At 44.3% G+C, this 19,416-nt stretch overlaps 1 protein-coding gene across 4 annotated transcripts in view; it reads right to left on the bottom strand.

Annotated features, from left to right (window-relative positions):
* NPHP4 (nephrocystin 4) overlaps nt 1-19,416 on the bottom strand; it is a 169,888-nt gene that overhangs the window by 34,698 nt on the left and 115,774 nt on the right. For all 4 annotated transcript variants that reach the window (XM_043998123.1, XM_043998125.1, XM_043998124.1 and 1 more), the window contains 8 exons: nt 17,326-17,381; nt 14,758-14,886; nt 12,805-12,956; nt 12,420-12,611; nt 11,758-11,945; nt 10,572-10,732; nt 8,628-8,808; nt 820-948 (listed from right to left, as the gene is read on the bottom strand). In XM_043998123.1, coding sequence (XP_043854058.1) covers nt 820-948; nt 8,628-8,808; nt 10,572-10,732; nt 11,758-11,945; nt 12,420-12,611; nt 12,805-12,956; nt 14,758-14,886; nt 17,326-17,381 — 1,188 coding nt within the window. The remainder of the gene's footprint in view (nt 1-819; nt 949-8,627; nt 8,809-10,571; nt 10,733-11,757; nt 11,946-12,419; nt 12,612-12,804; nt 12,957-14,757; nt 14,887-17,325; nt 17,382-19,416) is intronic.

Genomic DNA, 19,416 nt, shown 5'->3' with positions numbered 1-19,416 from the left:
CTAAAAGGGAGCTATTTCCCAAACTGTTTATAGGATTTAGAGCTGACAGCAACCTTGGAGATCAGCTCACACAGCTCCTTCACCTCACAGAGGGTTCAGAGGGATGAGATGACTTCCCAAGGTCTCGGAAGCTCAAATACAAGGGTGGAATGCCCACATGTATCTAAAATATGGCGTTTCCTCATTTCTCACTCCCAGGTCACTCATTCTGGACTCCTACAACTTCTTTGGCAGCACTTGTTTGGGACTTCTTTGATTTCCCCACCATGTCCTTGCTTCAGGTATCTCCCCAGCCCCCGTTTCAACTTTCTTTTGTGCATTATTTTCCCTTATTCGATTATAAGCTCCTTGAGGGCAGGGGTTGTTTGTCTTTTTCATACTGGTATCCCACATGGTATGTGCTTAAATATGTTTATTGACTATCATTGACTATTCAACCCCATTAAAAATAATCCAGTGCTCTCCCTGTTTCCTTTCTCCTCTTCCCCCCTCCAGTACAGGTGAGGGGCTAGCTATCTACAACAACTGCTGCTCACAGGATTCCAATTACTCTGTCAAAAGAATAGAACTTGATTTCCACAGAACCAAGTACACAGACCATGGCATTTGATTAATGAGGAGAACAAACGTGACCAGAAAAATCAATAAGATCACTTAGGGCACATGCTCCCGGGCTAAGGCTGGATGACATTCTGTTAGCACTATTTTCCAAGGAAGGCCAGTTTCAGTTCCTATGCCCTCAATTCCCCGATTACCACCCCACGGTAGGAGGTTAGAATCAGCATCTAGGCATGAAGCAAGACGTCCCCTTCCACTTACCTCTATGGCCTCCATGGCTAAGAAGACTGCCTCCATGGAAGCCACTGGTCCCATCATTGGAGGAAATGATCCGTGATCGTGAAGGGGGCAACGAGTTGGAATCATTTGATTTCTGTTCAGACACATGACCTAAATTGAAATCACCCCCATATGGGTCAGATAGCAAATAGCATAGTTAATAGCAAACAGGGTTAGGTTTTTTAAAAAATTTAATAAAAGCTTAATGAGAGGCAAACACATAGCAGAAGTCTAACTTCTAAATTATATGCCATATTAAAGCCCTTACTCCCAAGCTCTGGTTTAAATTTCTTCTATTATGCAGAAACACTGACACGTCAAGGAACTCCATTTGCTTTTAACTCATTCACCCTTTGCTTTCTAACATCCTTGACTTCTGAGAGGCATGAGGCCTGTACCTTTTACCTCAATGAGACAAACAACCTGAGGCCAAGTAGGCTGACACAGGTGCTCCTCCTTATCTGATCTCTGGATGAATCTCCAGGGGCTTTCACCTGGGTGCAATTTCACAGTCTCTTTAAACTTATAATAAAACTGTCACAAAAATCATCCTTTTAAATTCTGTAACTTGGCTGTGGGCCACATTAAAATAGGAGCCTTCAAAGCCTTTTACATATGAATTTCTTTAACAGCAAGCACATTTTAAGGCAAAAGACCCTGCACTCCACGGATGTTCGAATTGCTTGAGTTCCTTCATGACACAATAGTTTTGAGAGAGCAAGCTTATTCTTTAAGAAGGATGAATCAGCTCCCACAAAACCCCGAGTGTAACAGCTAATTTTGCAAGGTTAACCACAGCACTCTACTAAATTCTCACAAACTGCTAAGAGCTTCCTAAGAACCTGATAAAATGATTTCAAGAGTCCCATAAAACAAGCAAGCTTCTTCAAATAATTCTGTCCTTCTGTTAAATATTATGCTTCTCTGTTTTTTGTGGTAGTAAAGACCTGGAAACAAAGTGGATGCCTACTGACTTGGGAATGGCTGAACAAAGGATGGCATAAAAATGTAATGGAATAAATATCATTGTGCTATAAGAAATGGCAAATAGGACAAAGACAGGGAAACTTGGGATGACTTGTATAAAGAGCAACAGGGGCCAGAAAGTGACAACATATAAGAGGAGAAGGAGAGGGAAAGGAGGAGAGGAGGAAGAGGAGGGGAAAAGGGAGAGGGAGAGGGAGAGGGGGAGGAGGAGAACTCTGAGTAATAAAGGCCCATTTGAGTCTTAGAGATCAGGTTAGTGCAACACGTCACCTTTTTTTTTTTTTTTGTCGTGGGGCAATGAGGGTTAAGTGACTTGCTCAGGGTCGCACAGATAGTAAGTATCAAGTGTCTGAGGCTGGACTTGAACTCAGGTCCTCCTGAATCCAGGGCCAGCGCATTATCCACTGCGCTATGTAGCTGCCCCCATAATAAATATTATCTTAATTGATCCTCACAACAACCTTGCCAGGTAGGTGCTATTATTATCCCCATTTTTCAGCTGAAGAACGGAGGCAAACAGAGGTTAAGTGACTTGCCCAGGTTCCCACAGCTAGGAAGAGTCTGAAAATGGATTTTAACTCAGGTCTTCCTGACTCCAGGATCAGTGCTCTATCCATCAAGCTTTAAACTGAACCAGTAAATCTGTAATCTGATCAAATGTAAAAGCCAAAAACAAACAAACATGTTTTGCCAGGGCAGAATAATTTCACAAACCGGTAAAAGTTGACTAGTTACTGATGAGATGTGTCTAGGCATTCCTCCTCAAGGTGCCACTTCCCCATGACCCTCACTGCAGTGAGTCCCCATTCATTAGCTTTCTCTAATACCACAACAGAGTATCCTTTAAGGCCAAGGTTGGGAGGTTGGAGAAAATATCTCTACCTTTTCTCCCAGCTCCCAGATTATCCCTGTTTGACTTTGACTGATAGACCCGTGGCATTCTCAGAGTAGGTATACAGCAGCCCTTGGTATGGACTGCACACAGCCCAGCTTCCTCCCCTCTGCGATTCTTGTCCAAATCTTCCCCAGAGAATCCTCCCAATGCCCCAGAGAGCATTCTCTGGTTCATTTACTATTTTTTGAACACCATTGGGACACCAGGCCCTTTCTGATAGTGAGACACCCCCAAAAGCAATGTGACCCATTCTCTTTCTGCTCTTCCCTTTATAAGCCCAGCCCTTTGCACATCTGCAGCACCAGTGAGAGATGCTTTAACAGAAGCCGACCTGGATGAGGACAAGCCTGCTCATGGTATAAGGTAGCAAGCTCTAGCTACTTCCCCATGAGGCGGACTAAGACTTCACAATCATCAAGATGATGTACCATGGATGCAAGGAACATGGGCATGGCAAGGAGGTGGAGAAGGAATCAGTAGAAGTAAAGGCGTGGGTGGAGTTGGCAAGAGGTCTCCATCATCCAAGAGGCTGCACCGGTGGGCCACCAGCTGAGCTTGGAGGAGATGAGTCCACAGAGCCCTGGAGAGTGACTGGGATCACACCTCCCCATGGAGGCTACACTGGGCCATAACCAGAGGTGAAACAAGAGCTTTGAGGAGAGCCAGGACTGCCTAAGTCTGGCGAGAGAAACTCGAGCTGCTCCTCGAGTGTGTAGGCAGGAAGAGCCTTGAAGAGGGGAGGAGGAGGGCATTCATTGGAGAGGTGGGTGTTGGGACTGTTGTCATTCTTTCCTGCTTCCGATTCAATGCTCTCACTGATTCTGGGCTACTGTTTCCTAGGTTTCTGTTAGCATGGCAACAAAACAGAAATGTAGACCTGAGTTTGACGTTAGAGATGGGCCCCTGAGAAAAGTCAGGTACATTTACTAGTGAACACTCCCCACGGCATAAATCCAAGTCCGTGAGGAACGGCTGCCAGCACAGGGATGACACATAGGCCAAGGGACCGCCTGCCTACCCTACTGCCTATAAAGGCTGCGTGAAATGTATTTTTTCATCCACTTTACTTTTCCAGGGCAGATGGAGAGGCTAATCACGATTTCTTCATACTCTACAAGATATGTTGACCCATGAACAGCAATTAACTTCATGTGGTCAGCTGGTATATTATTTTCATGAACCCTGCAAGGGAAGAGGGCCAAAAGACCCACAAAATGAAGTTTCCTGGTGCTTTGGAGTACAAGTGATGCCTTTTTTTTTTTTTTCCTTTTTGGAAGCAATCAGGGTTAATGACTTGCCCAGGGTCACACAGTAAGCGTCTGAGGCTGGATTTGAACTCAGGTCCTCCTGACTACAGGGCGAGTGGTCTATCCACGGCGTCACCTAGCTGCCCCCTGGGAATTCCTTAATTTTAGTTCTCTGGGAAAGCCCTACAATTTATCCTTCCATTTAACTGCAGCTGCTCTCTGACTTCTGGTCTCATTTATGGGGAGAATGTCAACATGAATACACTTCCTACAGAAGCAGAAACTGCAGTTCCAACTCTTACAGAAATATGGCAACTCTTGGCCATTAGAGAAAAATCACATCTCATCAGAGAGGTTTGACAGTTCTGCTGATGTCCATACATGGTGTAAGGATGATAGGATTCTGAGCACCTTCTAACCAATTCACAAATATAACCAGGCACACTGCACATGATTATGGGCTGGTGGTAGGTCTCTAATCTCTTTCGTGAGTCATGTCCAAAAACTTCAGCCTCTTACAAGCAATTTTCTGAAGACCCTCAGGTAGTTTGGCTATATGTTAACCAAATTGGTCTTCCCTGAGTCTGCCGTCAGAATCCTCCTTAAATAAGAATGCCAGCGGGGGCAGCTAGGTGGCGCAGTGGTAAAAGCACCGGCACGGACTCAGGCGTACCTGAGTTCAAATCCGGCCTCAGACACTTGACACTTACTAGTTGTGTGACCCTGGGCAAGTCACTTAACCCCCATTGCCCCGCAAAAAAAAAAAAATGCCAGCAACATGAATATCATGATGGAGGCCTCCAAAGTTTACAGAGCATGAGTCTATGATTCCAGCAAGGCATTCTATAGTATCAGGATATACCATCATCCATGGCATTTAACCCAACATACTAGTCTAGTCTCTGGGGTGTTTCCCCATTAATCTATTTTTGAGGGGGGATAGGGCAATGAGGGTTAAGTGACTTTCCCAGGGTCACACAGCTAGTGTCAAGTGTTTGAGGCCAGATTTGAACTCAGATCCTCCTGAATCCAGGGCCAGTGCTTTTATCTACTGTGCCACCCATTAATCTATTTTTGTTTTGGGGGGTTTTTTTGGTGAGGCAATTGGGGTTAAGTGACTTGCCCAGGGTCACACAGCTAGTAAGTGTCAAGTGTCTGACGCTGGATTTGAACTCAGGTCCTCTGACTCCAGGGCCAGTGCTCTATCCACTGTGCCACCTAGCTGTTCCCCATTAATCTATTTTTAAAAGAAATTAAATCTGGCCTCAAACTCTAAGTGTCTGGCCCCCAAAGAGCTTCACTTTCTGTAAAGTCTACCTCCACACAAGGCTTTTGAAAATGACTGACTGAAAATGAAGAAAACATCTAAGATACCACCATGGCTTCTGTGAAGTTTCAACTAAAACCCCTTCTTTTGCTGGAAGCCTCCCCCAGCCCCTCTTCATGCCAGTGCCTTCCCTCTGTTCATTACTTCCTATTTATCCTGTATATAGCTTGCTTTGCATGCATTTGTTTGTCTCCCCCATTAGACTCTATGCTCCTTGAGGGCAGGTACTTTCTTTTGCCCCCTTTGATATCCCCAACACTTAACCTAGTGCCTAGCATATAGTATAGTCAGTGCTTAATAAAATGTTTATTGACTGACTTCTTATTTCTAGTGCCTTTTCTCTTAATCACTTCCTATTTATCCTGTATACAGTTTGCTTTGCATATTTGTTTCTATGTTGTTCCTCCCCCACCCCATTGTAAGTTTCTTGAGGGGAGGGACTTTCTTTTTTCTTTTGCCTTTTTTTTTTGTAATCCCACTTAATAAACAGCATTTAATAAATGTTTATCGGCTGATTAATCATACTGGGTATGGGATATAACATGTCCACAGTTAAACAAATAGACTTCTCTCTTCTGCTGATCTCACCAGCTGGTGATCACATTATCATCACCCATCATCTGTGAGGCTGCCATCACTGTGCCATTCAAGCTTCCGAGGGAAGGACGGCTGAGGCTCGTCCACTGTTCTCCTTCCTCCAATTCAGCCAACGACTAGTTATGTGCCTGCTCTGTGCCTGGCAACGTGCCGGGCACAAGAGCTACAAAGACAAAATGGAATCCAGCCCCTGCCCTCCAAGAGCTGACATTCTCCTGGTAAGAGCCAGTAAGCACTTAAAGTGCCAGTGCACCAGGAACTAGGCTAGGTCTAGGGAGGCTACGGATAGAAAAGTGAGAAAGGAATCAACAAGTCATCACCTTTGATGAGCAAATAAAAGATCATTTGAGGTGAAGGAGGCACTGGAACCAGGAAAGGTTTCCCATAGGACACAGTACCTTGAACTGAGAAGCAAAGGCAAAGAAGGAACACATTCAAGGTTGATGGGAAAGCCTATGCAAAGACCCCTCAGGAAGTGCCAAATGAAGGGCCAGCTCCTCCCCTCAAGCTTCCTTGGGCAAACTCCCAGGACCCTCCCTCCCTACCTTGTATGTAAATACTCTGTATACATCTGCATCTAATTATTTCTATTAATATTGTATACTTTTCTGTGTCCTCCCACTAGACTTACATTCCTTATGATGGGGGACTGTTTTATTCTCTCTCCCTGTATGCCCCTCTCCTAGCACAGAGTGCATGGTACTCATGTAGGCCCCTAATCAATGCTTGTTGATTGAATGATTCAGGGAAGAGCAAGTAAGCCAATTGGGGTGGAATAGAGATTGTCTCAAGAGGAAAAAAAAAATTAAAGTCTGAAAAGTAGAAAGTTCTCTGGTTAAAGATCCAGTTCTTGGCATCAAAGTTGAGCCCATGGAGCGTGAATGCAAGACAGCCACCGACCAGCCCCAATGTCATCTCCCCATAGGAATGCTGCCATTTGGCTTTTATTCCATTTCTGTAGTCCTAAATAATTACACAGCCATCATCCAGTTTTCAGGAGTGGTCCTGCTGCTCCATGCATAATAACCAATTTTATAAAGAAATAAAAGCCACAAAGTTTAGAAAAATAATAAAGCCAAATTTACAGAGAAATCAAACAGCGGCCGCATTGATACAAAGTGTGTTGTCCTTTGTTCATCTGTTCCCTTTTCTAAGTTTGCATTTAGGTCCTCTCACGCTTGTGTGTCTCAGACTCTCTTTCCCAAGGGCTTATCATTCTCTTGCAGGCAAAGTATGAAAATGACAATTTAAGATAACGTATAATAGAGCTAATCTTTCTTCTGAAGATAAGATTTTAAAACCTGGAGTCACTGCACATTTGTGGGCTTGTGAATTAAATATAAAAATAACCAACACATTCTAGGAAGCAAGAATGCTTCTCGCCATCCTGGAGCTGGGGCTGCTGGGAGCTTTGGAACAATGCCTGTTTCTCACATGTCGTTCGGTTATTTCTCCAGAACCTAATTGAGTTCTGCAGTTTCCATATTGTCTGTTTTCAAAGCTGCCTCCGATTTTACATCTGTAAACAAGCAGGCAGAAAACTCAAACCAGACTTAATGAACTGTGCATTAACTCGTCTTCCTGCTGCCAGGGGCGGCTGCTGATGTGCTGAGAAAGGGTGTGCTGCTCTCCCGGATGGCTCGCGGGCTTAAATTCAGGTGATGTTTAAGAAATGGAAAATTCCTCATAAAAGTCCGGAGATAAGACTGTGTGCCCTGACCTGTCTAGGGTCAGAAGTCCTAGGGATTGTTGTGCTTTCCATTTTGCTATGAAAAAACCCCACGACTTCAAACCCTTCCCCTCCCCACCTCTCTCCCTGCCCTAGGAAAGTAATAAAACATGGCAGTCTTCTCTTTTTTTAATTTTTCATTAACTGAATGCAGCAAAGCGCACTGGTGCTCAGCCCTGAGGCTCCGCAAAGGTACCTGGTTGGCAAAGGGAAGAGAGGTTGTTCTACACCTTGCCTGTCCCCATCTTTGAACTCTGTGGCCTAGGCCAGCCAGCAATGCTGGCTCTGTCGGGTGCAGCCCTACAGGGCACATCCAAACAACAGGAAGTCTTAAATAAAAATGAACTGCATCTCTCCAAATGACTCAGACGCAACACCTCCCCAAAGCCAACCTCTGCCCTAAGGCGGGACTGTGGAACAAGGAGAAAACAAAGGAAAACATGGGGACGCTGGGCCTCGATGCTCACCAACATCTTTTTTATGACTCTAAGTCAGAAAGGACTGTATTTCCCTTCTCTCCTCCTTCCCCCACTGCTTGAAAGTTTGGGACAGTTTCTCTCTCTCTCTTTTTTTAATCCTGCTCCTCAGTGAAGACAGAGGGCCCTCCCCTCAAGTCACGGTGCTTGGTATTTCATCCACATAGAACAGGCCAAACAGATAAAAAGCTCTCTCATAAGCCAAACTCTGTTTGAGGACAGTCCAAAGGACATGAAGGGAATAGGAATGAGACAAAAAAAAAAAACAACAACCGTGGGACAATGTGATACCTAATAGATTCACTCGCATATGGAAAAGTCACAAGGCTCAAATAGAACAGAACACTCCCTGTGAGGGGCAGTCTCATTAACCCTCCTAATTATTCATTCAGCATGCATTTCCTGGGCACCTGCTAGGTACATCTCCTGCACTAGTCTAGAAACAGCGTAGATACAAAAGCAACAGAAGTCCTCTCCTTAGCCTCCCGGAGCTAAGGACACAAAGCCACTCAAGGGAGCTTGGGCTCCTTACCCACGTTGGCCAAAGTGAGGTGCAGACGGCCTCTGACCAGAGTGTGGACCCCGATGGGTTTGACGGTGCCGGGCCTGGTAATATCTCCACTCACCACCATCGTGTCCTGTTCATATTCTGTTGTGACAACGTCGAGCTCGTGGGAGACTTGAACAGCTGCCTGACCCTGGCGGAGGATATGCTGCAAAAGGAGGGAAATGTACACAAGAGGTAAAAGGGGGTCAACACCAGTTTTTAGGGGCCCCTGCCAGGCGTGAGGCAAACATCCAGCCTAGCATCGGGCCTGTTTGCTCAGGAAACATGTTGATGGATCCAACCTTAGGTTTGAAGGGCATTCCATCACTTGTGTTCGAAAGGGCCCAACAATGTGAATCCCACCTGATCCTTGGGTCACCTTTGGAAAAACCAAGGCGCCAGCTCACTTACTTTTTAAAAGAAACAAACAAACATAGTGTGTGATGGGAGCCTGTCTTTGTCCAACCTTTTCTTTGTAAAATGCCACTAGAGGGGCTCATGAATTATGCTTTGAATAAAGTTCACCCAAAGTAGGAAAAACAAAGATAACTTTTCAGGGGATTCACGTGGGAGGGAAAGCCCCAAGCTACACTAAAAAGATGTCATTTCATCACGACCAATCTCTACTGTAAAAGAAGGTCAGCCCCTATTATAAGAATAAAATAATAAATGATATCAGAGGGATAAAACACAGAAACAACACTTCTGAGTTTGGTGAGAACCAAATGAAAATGTAAATTGGGAAATATTAAACAAAATAAATAAAAATATAATAGAAAAAAAAACCTAAGATGCCACTAGAACACTGGGAGTACAGGAAGAGAGTCAGCTTCACAGACTGTGATCCATCCATCTGACGTTTCCAACAGTGTTACTAAAACCCCCACTGAGCAAGGTGCCCCTTTCCTCCAATCAAATCTTAATTGTCATGCCGTTTTACAAACTTTTAAAGGGTTGGCCAAAAACTCAGAGGCCTTTATTAATAACTATAATCAATAATTATAGCTTATGCTCTATAAGATGTTTTAAGGATTACAAGCATTTTATGGATATTACCTCAATTTGAGTTTCACAATCCCCACCATCCTGGGAAAAGGGACCTAAGTTATTCTCATTTTATAGAGAAGATAAGTTGAGGTGAGAGAAGCTAAATAGCATGTGACCTTGGAGAAGACATTTAAACTCCTTGGGACCCAGTTTCCTCATCTGTGATTTAAGGGGGAGGGTGGAACTAGATGACTTTTGATGGCCCTTTAAATTCTCCTTCTGTGATACTATGACAGATGTCATGTCCGTGATCACAGAGCTTATTAGCTCAGAGGTGGTGTTTGAACCCAGATCATCCTGACTTAAGGACCAGCCCTGCATCCACTATAACACACTGGCCTTTTGTTTTTCTGTTAAAGAAATTGTTATGGGGGCGGCTAGGTGGCGCAGTGGATAGAGCACCGGCCCTGGAGTCAGGAGTACCTGAGTTCAAATCTGGCCTCCGACACTTAACACTTACTAGCTGTGTGACCCTGGGCAAGTCACTTAACCCCAATTGCCTCACAAAAAAAAAAAAAGTTATGGAAGCAACCATGGAAATAAGAAATGATCAAGGACAGATCTTTTTATAAAACCTCATCTTCACCATGATGGACACAATGAAAGTTAAAATTCCTTAGAACTCAGGAGGGGGAAAATAACCAATGAGTTTGTTCTTAGAGTTAAATGGGAGAACAACAGGAGACATAGAACTTGGACCTTATGAGAAATATTTTCCTTTGCAAGGAAAGTGATCATGTTTTCTATCAGAGAAATAAATAGGCAGAATTATAGCATCTGAATTGGGTAAAGGGACCACACTAACAACTCTTCTAGACTCTTGTAATGGGATTTTTAATGAGCAACATGTTATCACACTTTTACTGCTGAGAGAAATGTCACCTCCATCTGCACTGCAGCAGAGCCAATGAGAAGCAGCGAATCTCCATCCCAGACATCGATCTGTAGGGTCTGCACAGCAAGATAATGGATGAACCACCGCTGTTCTCCAGGCTTAAGGAACGCAGGATCCACCAGGTACTGGAGCTGGAGCCCAGGAGAGTCTGCCCCCAAAAGAGACCCATGAGAAGAGGCTAAAAGAAAATGTGGCTCATTTATCATCCATATTTTCTGAAGAGAAATGTGAGCCCTGGACACCAGAACCCAATTTCACTTTCAGCTATAATTACAATATAATAAACACATTAATCAAGTGAAATCATAAAGCACTTGAGTTAACAACAACAACAACAAAGTGTCAAAGGCTCCCACTGGGCAGGACAGAGCCATCCCCAAAGTTCCAACTGTTACCTTTTTGGTCCAAGTCTTCACGAAGCTCTCTACCAAGCTAGGACATGATGAATTGATATGGCTTTCAAGGAACAAGAACTTTAAGACATACAATCTCTGCTTTTGCTAACAAAACTGAACTAGGTTAGATATATCTTTTCTAAAACCAGACTCTTACTTTTTCAAATGATTCATCTACTACAAGTAGAATCAACTTCTTAAATCCCTTGAGGAGTAACAAATCTAAACATAACTTCACAATTCTTTTTGTCAGAAGCAGGAAACACTTTCTATTATAGAAACTCTGGGTTCATATATTCAGATATAATAATCAGGACATATGATAAGATGCACATGTGTAAGTAAATAATATCTCTGAAGGATGAAAGCTGCCCATACTGATTGACTTTCCCTCATCCCATGGTGCTAGCTTTTGTGGATTTCACACCTTATGATCCTTCTCAATATTTGGGACCCACTCTTAATTAGGTATTATGTGAACAAACAGAAGACATCTAAATGCATATTTCATGGATGGGCAGCCTTAACTCCGATTGACAAAAGATTCATTTAAATGACAAAAGCTTCATTTAAATAGTTAGGGTCTCTAAGGTACTTAGTTTGCAAACAGCTTAGCAGGATACACTTAGTCTAAAAATTCCACATGTTATAAATGTGTGGCCACTATTTCACCTTCCTTCTCTCACTGCCCAACAATCTGAAAAGCTTCATTCTTGTATTCACAAGTTGACCCTTATGACAAAACTCACAAATAGGGACATTTCAAACACATGCTTACCCTTGTTAAATGAGCCATCTTTGTTCATTGAAACAAGGATGTGGGACAGAGAACTAGAGTTCGTCATCCCAGGTTGGTCCAGCTTCACCAGTTGTAATCGGGGAGTCGTAACCGGTGGGAAACGATAGAATTGGAAGGTGAAATACACTGTTTTGGGCCATGGCGTTCCCCTGGGGTCCTCTGATGCTCTAAACAAAATTGCACCTTTGAATTAATCCATCACTGATAGCCCTTCACAGAACCCTTGGCCTACTGAGAAATCTTTAACATCATATAGATCTGTTACGCCTACTGTTATGAGAGACTGCCTCAGGAACTGAAGTGAATTATTAGGGTTGGCTCTGCTTAAGCTGGTTGGACAATGAATGAGGCTCTAGCTATTGGCAATATTTTGCCTTTGTGGGAGAGAATAACTTTAGTCAGAGAAAAAGTACCAATGAAAAATCCAACAAGTTTTCCAACCGTGATGATAATAACAGAGAATTCCTTTGAATGCTTTACTGAACTCCCCAAAATCCTGTTTTAAAGAAGCCCCTCTGAATGACAGGTGGAATAACGTGACTTAACAAGGGCGAGAATCGTAGTGAGGATTCTACTTGTCACAAGGGCTGTCAAAAAGCAGGGTAGAAGGCAACTTGGGGATCAAATCATGCTAGGTTTACCTGCTGAAGGCATGAAACTGCAGAATGATTTCATTGCTCTGGAGCACATCTGCCTCTTCCTTTTGAGGGTTAAAGTTCACAGGGGTGGCAGGATCCACCATTTCAGCGGGCTGCTTGCTGTGGTCCAGAATTTCTGGAAAGCCTAATGTGCGCAGGCGGGCTAGCGAGGCCCGGGAGAGCTTAGATCCGGAACTGAAATACAAGAGAATCCCAGCACGAAAGTATTCCTCTAAGCAGGATGGCCAAAGTCAAAACAGCCCAGCTTCTTTTATCAGACATACTCTGAGTCTAGCCAGCTGCTAACATCATCATCACCAAAGTGATGCTAGGCAAACACATAAGCACCCACCATGACCCATATCATTTTGAGAGATTGAGGACCCACCTTCGAGTCTCAGTGCCCATGATAATTGGAGCGTGCAAGGGTGTAAAAGGCAACTCCTGCAGCTGCTCAGCACTGAGGGATTCTGTGATGAGGGATCTCTGGCTCAGGTCAGCCTCCAGATGTGCTATCCTGCTGCTGCTGGGGGAGAGTTCCTAGTGGGGAAGAAGGTGGCACTCAACAAAACTGGGGGCACCCACCAGTGCAGCTTCATAACTAAGGCACAAAGATGCCGTTGCTTTCGTGGATTTCAGAATTTTAAAAAATTCTGCCAATGTTACCAATCAATGAGACATTTTTTTCCACTAAAGACTTAAAGTGTTTGTCATCAGAAAGGCAAGGTGACATCACATCTGTGTGCCAGTGGACACAGAGTGTGACAATGGGAGATATATATATATATATATATATATATATATATATATATATATATATATATATATTTTACCTCATTTTCCCCTTTCTAGGGCTGAACTCATCAAATCAGCCACACGCTCCACTCTCCCACTCCATCCATTCATTTGTTCACTCATGAATTCAACAGGTACTTCTTAAGTACCACCAGTGTGCTAGGTAACGGGAGAAATCCAGAGTTCTGCTAAGGTGAGGGCCCTGCCTGCCTGCCTGCCTTCACGGAGTTCCAAGTCCAATAATTTCCTTAAAAGGAATTCAGAACAATAGGGAAGACCAGCAAACTACCATCTAAAGGACTGGCTTGCTTGGGAGCCAGATGCCACGTCCAGAATGCTCTTTGAAGGCTTGATGCTGAGGCCTTCTGCTTGAAGAAAAAGGAATACATAATGACTAGATGTATAAAACCATACCATAATCTCTGAAGTAACATTTTTAAATGGCTAACAAATTTATAACTAATAAAGTCCATCAAAAATTTATCTTTCAGGGGCAGCTAGGTGGCACAGTGGATAGAGCACCAGCCCTGGAGTCAGGAGGACCTGAGTTCAAATTCAGCCTCAGACACTTAACACTTACTAGCTGTGTGACCCTGGGCAAAGTCACTTAACCCCAATTGCCTCACCAAAACAAAACAAAACAAAACAAATTTATCTTTCAGAAAACTTAGGCTTAAGTTTCTATTCATTTTCCAAATGGACACATGAAACTCTTTCTCTGTCATATTGCCAAAGGTTAACCAGAAAGTATCTGAGCTAGAACTCTCTGAGACATAGTCCTGAAAGGCAAGAAAATGCAGAAGAAAATGCTCTTCTATGCTAAAAGTCTTGTAGATCCAAGTGTGCTATGTGTCTCTAGTATTTATTCGTATGAAATGCCACCAAAGAGAAAATCAATGGTATCATGGTAACTTGATTTGATCATTTTTCAGGTAAGAGCTGACATTCCTCTGGTGCTATATAGACATTTAAAAGAAAGCACTTCCCATATAATCACGTGGGATCCTAAAACTCCCCTGTGAGATAACTAGTACATCATCTCCGTTTCACAGATGAAGAAACAAGGTCAGAAGGGTTATGCCCCAAGATCACACAGCTAGTTAGCGTTGGTACCAGAACACTGCCTTCTGACTCCAGACTCAGTGTCCTTGTTCATCATGTCAAATTGTCCTTCCTAAAGAAGAGTCTGGGTCACTGAATAGCTATTTCCCTTTCCATGGAGGGACCAGAGCCCCTAAGAACCATTCGAATTTGACTTAGCATCAAATACAAGCACAGAAAATCCAGTATTTTGATATGACCACCATATAAAGCTGAAGCTTCCCTTTGGTTCTCTCCCCAAGCAGGAAGTAACGGTGATGGGTTTAAGCCCAACCAATGTTAAAGACAATGCCGTCGTCCCCATGGCTCAGAATGTCAGAATCATCATGTGCTTCACAAATGGGGAAAGAACATAACTGAAGACATCAGACTCCACTTGATTTCTGCTTTAAGAGCAAGTGTGTGCTCATGTCTTTGGAAGTTTGCATGTGAGGGAAACACTTACTTCCTGGGCTCCTTGGGAGGTCTTAAGGGATGGGGAGAGCTGCGAGCTGAGCTGGGTGGGTAGGCGAGGTCTTGCAGAGAGGCTTCGAATGGTAGAGGGGGGAGAGGCTGACAGCTGCGATAATGACAACTGCAAGGCAAAACAAAACGATATCAACTCCAATAATTAGGCATCGTTGAGGAGAAATGTCAAGGTGTGTGGGAACATGTAAGGAAGCAAAGTAAAACTGTAAAAGACTGAAGGTGAAGGAGAGGCCCAGCCCCCGCCAATGTCCCTACATGACCATCTGAACTTTACCACCACAGTCAAACTTAATGGGAAAAAAAACCAACTATTTTCTCCTCAGGGATGAAAATTCTTTGATATTCCTTGGACTGCTCCATGAAGCAAAAAAATGCCTCACCACGTCAAGGGCCTGTGATTTTTGAAGTGTGGGAAGTGCCCCCATCATTGCAGCTCACGACCCAGGCAGAAGGTACAGTCTCAGGATCCTTAGACAGGTTAAGTAGCTTACTCATGGTCGATCACCCAGCAAGTGCCAAAAGGGGGATTGGACTCCAAGTCCGGCATTCCATCTGCCATGCTGACTCCCCAGAATGCCTCATGGTAGAGTGGACAATCTCTTCATTAGTACATCTTGTCATTGGGAAGCATTTTCCTGGTACAGTGGAAAGCTCATTGGATTTGGCATTGGAAACCCTCAGTTATGATCTTGGGCAAATTCCTTAATCCCTTGGGAGGGGTGGGTGTGCGTGTGTGTGCATGCATGTGCAGATATGTGCACATGTCTATGTGTGCACATGTGCATGGGTGTGTGGCATGGGGGAGAGAGGAGGATTCAATTCCCTCATCTATAAAATAAGGGAAATGGACGAGATGACCTCAGAGGCTCCTCCCGGCTCTCACTCTTTATGCCCGTATGATCTCAGATCCTGGACACTAACCCAAAGGTATGTGCACATCACAAATGCCTCTGCTGACTTCCAAAACAAAAGGCTCGTCGGCGCTGCACTGCTGGCGATCAGTGTTCTGACAAGCTTCTTCGGAGACTGTGTTGCCATGTTCAGATTGTAACAAGGTGGTCCCACTCTTTGGCTTGAGAAGCTTACAGTGTTGGCTCTAGCATCACGGAGCATATTCCTTGCACTGCCATGGAAACTACTATAGGGAGAAGGGCTGGATTATCCCAGCGGGGAGGCCTGGAAAGTGATCCCCAAACCCCTCTTTACATGTAAATGCACTATTCATCTATGCTGTAGTTATCCAATAACTTGACAGAGGAGAACAGCATCCTGGGGCAGGCTCTGATACTAAATTATTCACCTTTCCTAGTAAGCCACTCTCCAGCATGGTGAGCCAGGACCACCCCTTGGGACAAGCCAGGTTGGAGGTGGCTGGGAGGCCTGAAGTCAGGCTCCTGTCTTTAGGGGAGCTGCTGGGGATACCACTGCCCAACACCACTGCCCTTCACCACTGCCCAAGGGTCTCTCTTTCCTTCTAGGTCCCTAAGACATTTTCAAATGGATATTAAGTCAACAGGAGTGAGTGCAGAACCATTTTATTTAATCAATAAGCATTTATTAGGCACCCATTATGGGTCAGGAAAAATGGCTTAATAGAGAGGCATCCTCGGAGTGAGGAAGGCCCAGGTTTAAATCCCACTGTGCAAACACCCTGCTGCATGTGTGAACCTGGCCAAGTCACTTTTCTCTAACACTATATAACTGCAGAGAATGTGCTGACCTGCACTAATAAGGGGACTTTCCTCATGTAGCAGTTCCCTATACTCAGAAAAATCACCGAGCAGTCTAAGACTCTATGACCTCGGGGCAGCTAGGTGGCACAGTGGGTAAAGCACCAGCCTTGGATTCAGGAGGACCTGAGTTCAAATCCGGCCTCAGACACTTGACACTTACTAACTGTGTGACCCTGGGCAAGTCACTTAACCCCCACTGTCCCACAAAAAAAAAAAAGACTCTATGACCTCAAGCTTGGGTAGACAGCTGACATTGCCAGCTTCTTGGTAAGTTTTGCCATGGTGACAAAACTTCTCCCGGTACTAGGGATGGCTACCTTAGGCTCAGCCTAAAAATAAAAAGAAAGAATAGGGGAGAAGTAAAAGGGAAAACTGCTTCTACATTTCCTAAAAAGGAAGCATCCTCCTGTCATGAAAGATTCTGAACCCTTACACCTAATTACCAGGAGGAACAGATCATTGTGTAAGTGTTGACTAGTTGACATTAATGACTAGTAGGAAGCTGTCACCTTGACCATCTACAACACAAGCAAGCGCCCTGGGAATACAGCAAGTGATCAGAGATAGTGGGGATCTGGACATCGAGCATCGGAGCCCCAATCAGCGCAATGGCGCCAATGACCCCCATCACCACTCTGGCTAAAAGTCAATCACCTGCCTGGAGAAGAGCTTTATTTGTTAATGCAAATAAAAACCTCTTTCTGCCAGGAGGAAAAATACCGTAACTCTGAAGAGATTGATCTTTCCCTCTCCCCCTGGTAGCCACCCCCAATCCAATGAGCACGCCCTCACAATCCCCTGCAGGTACTTACTCCAGGTCCCATTGGAGACAGCTGGGCAGAAGAAAGCATCTGAGGCCGGAGAGGTGCTACAAGGAAAGAGCAGGAAGAGACGTTTCAGTCATTAATGGGCACTTAATGGGCCTGGGAACCAATGTATTTTGTCCCCTAGATGACAAAGACCATGGTTCACGTTCATTGAATGCCTTAAAGTTTTGTAAAATGCTTCCCTGTACATTTTCTCATCAATAGAGGCGCTTTCCTAATCTCATCTGCTGCTGACATCTGGGATTTCAACTTTTCTTATGGATGCCTGAGCTGGGAGAGGAAGGGCCGTTAGGTCAAAATGCTTAATTGTTCTTCCAAAGGATCTTGGCCAGCATTAAAGAAAATAGACAAATGGCAGCAGTCTTTGCGAATCGCTGCTTTTGGGGAGAGGAAATTAAACTGAATCTTCCATGGAGGACATCTTCATTAGGAAGCGTGGCTTCCCCCCTCCCTATTCATTCCTTCCTTGTTCTTTAATCTGTGTGGTCTTGTTAAGTGCACTGTTTAATGAGATATGAAATTTTTAGGACACTCAAGGTTTTCTAATGTACTTATAGCGTTGCTTTCCATTATTTTCATCTCTTCACACACTCATGCCCTGAAACTGCCAAGCTTTGTTTTTTTGGCCAGTCTAGCAATTCCCAGGCCCAGGCAAACTTGCTGCTCTGTTAAGCAGGAAACCTTTGTTGAAGAGGAAACCCACAACAGATGTTCCTAGCCCAGCTCTGACTTCATTTGGATTTCTCCATTTCACGTGGTTCTGCCAAGGTCCTGATTTCCCAATTTCTTTCTAGGTGTGACCATTTTCTTCCAACTCAAAAGGTCCCCATTCCAAATAGGAAAACTATGGACTTCTCCACAGGAATAAAGTAGCATGGATCATTTTGTCTGGAAGATCCCTTTCCCTCTTCATCCCCACATCCCAGAATACCTCCAGCTGCTAGTGCCCCTGCCCAAACCACCTTGAATATAATTTGGATATACCTTTATATGCACATGCTGCCTCCCCTGATTAAAAGTATACTTCTTAACAGCAAGAACCACTTCTGCCTCTGTCTTTGCATTCCCGAGAAGGTAGAGAGCTGGCTTCCAAGCCAGGAAGACCTCACCTTAAATAATCATCCTCTATCTCTTCTGCCCTCCTTGGCTAAACTCCTAGAGAAAGTCATCTACAGTTGGGGCGTCCACTTCCTCTCTTCTCCCCTTCTTCTAAAGCCTTTGTAATCTAGCTTTCGACCTCACCAACCAAATGAAACTGCCCCCTCCAAAGGAGCCAATGATCTCTCAATTGCCAAATCTAGGGGCCTTTTCTCAATCCTTCTTGACCTCTCTGCGGCATGTGACACCTCAGACCACCTCCTGATGACACTGCTCTCTCCTGGATCTCCTCTCTCTCTGTTCCTTCTCAGTCACCTTTTCTGGTCCTTAATCTATGGGACACCCTCCAACTGTGGATGCCCCTCAAGGCTCTATCCTAAGGTCCCTTCTCATTTCCCTCTATACTTTCTCACTCGATGACTCTCTAGCTCCCATGGGTTCAATGTTGATCTCTATTATTACAAGATGTATACTCCCTGCTAAGTTATAGTTATTCATCTCCACCTGCCTCTTAGACATCCCAAAGTAGATATTCCACTGTCTTCTCAAACTCAACACGTCCTAGACAGAACTCATTAACTTTCCCCTTCTAAACATCCATTTTTTAATGATCAAAGGCCTGCTATCTTTCCTGTCCACCGTTGTGTCCCAGGCACTTAGCGCAGTTCCAGGCATAGTAAATGCTTGTTTACCTACTAGATGGAGGGGAACTGGCTTCAGGACTTGGGCCCAGTGACATAACCTCTTAGTGTTCTGGATAAGGCAAGCTCTGAAACCACAAACGGCAGAGCAGACACTGAGCTGCCTTGAAGGAGAGCCTGTTGATGAACAGATTGGTTTTGTTCCCTTTGAACCAGGGGCTAAAAATGACCTCCGTGATGATCCAAAAGCTAAGTCCAATCCACCTTGTTAGGACATTTCTGAGCCTCCGGAGAAGACTAGAAGCCAAGCTTATAATAGAAACATGTTTACTGGTAC

Source organism: Dromiciops gliroides, chromosome 3 (assembly GCF_019393635.1).
Source record: "Dromiciops gliroides isolate mDroGli1 chromosome 3, mDroGli1.pri, whole genome shotgun sequence".
In the NCBI taxonomy this organism is placed as follows: Eukaryota; Metazoa; Chordata; class Mammalia; order Microbiotheria; family Microbiotheriidae; genus Dromiciops; species Dromiciops gliroides.
This window is presented reverse-complemented; position numbering and strand designations above follow the sequence as displayed.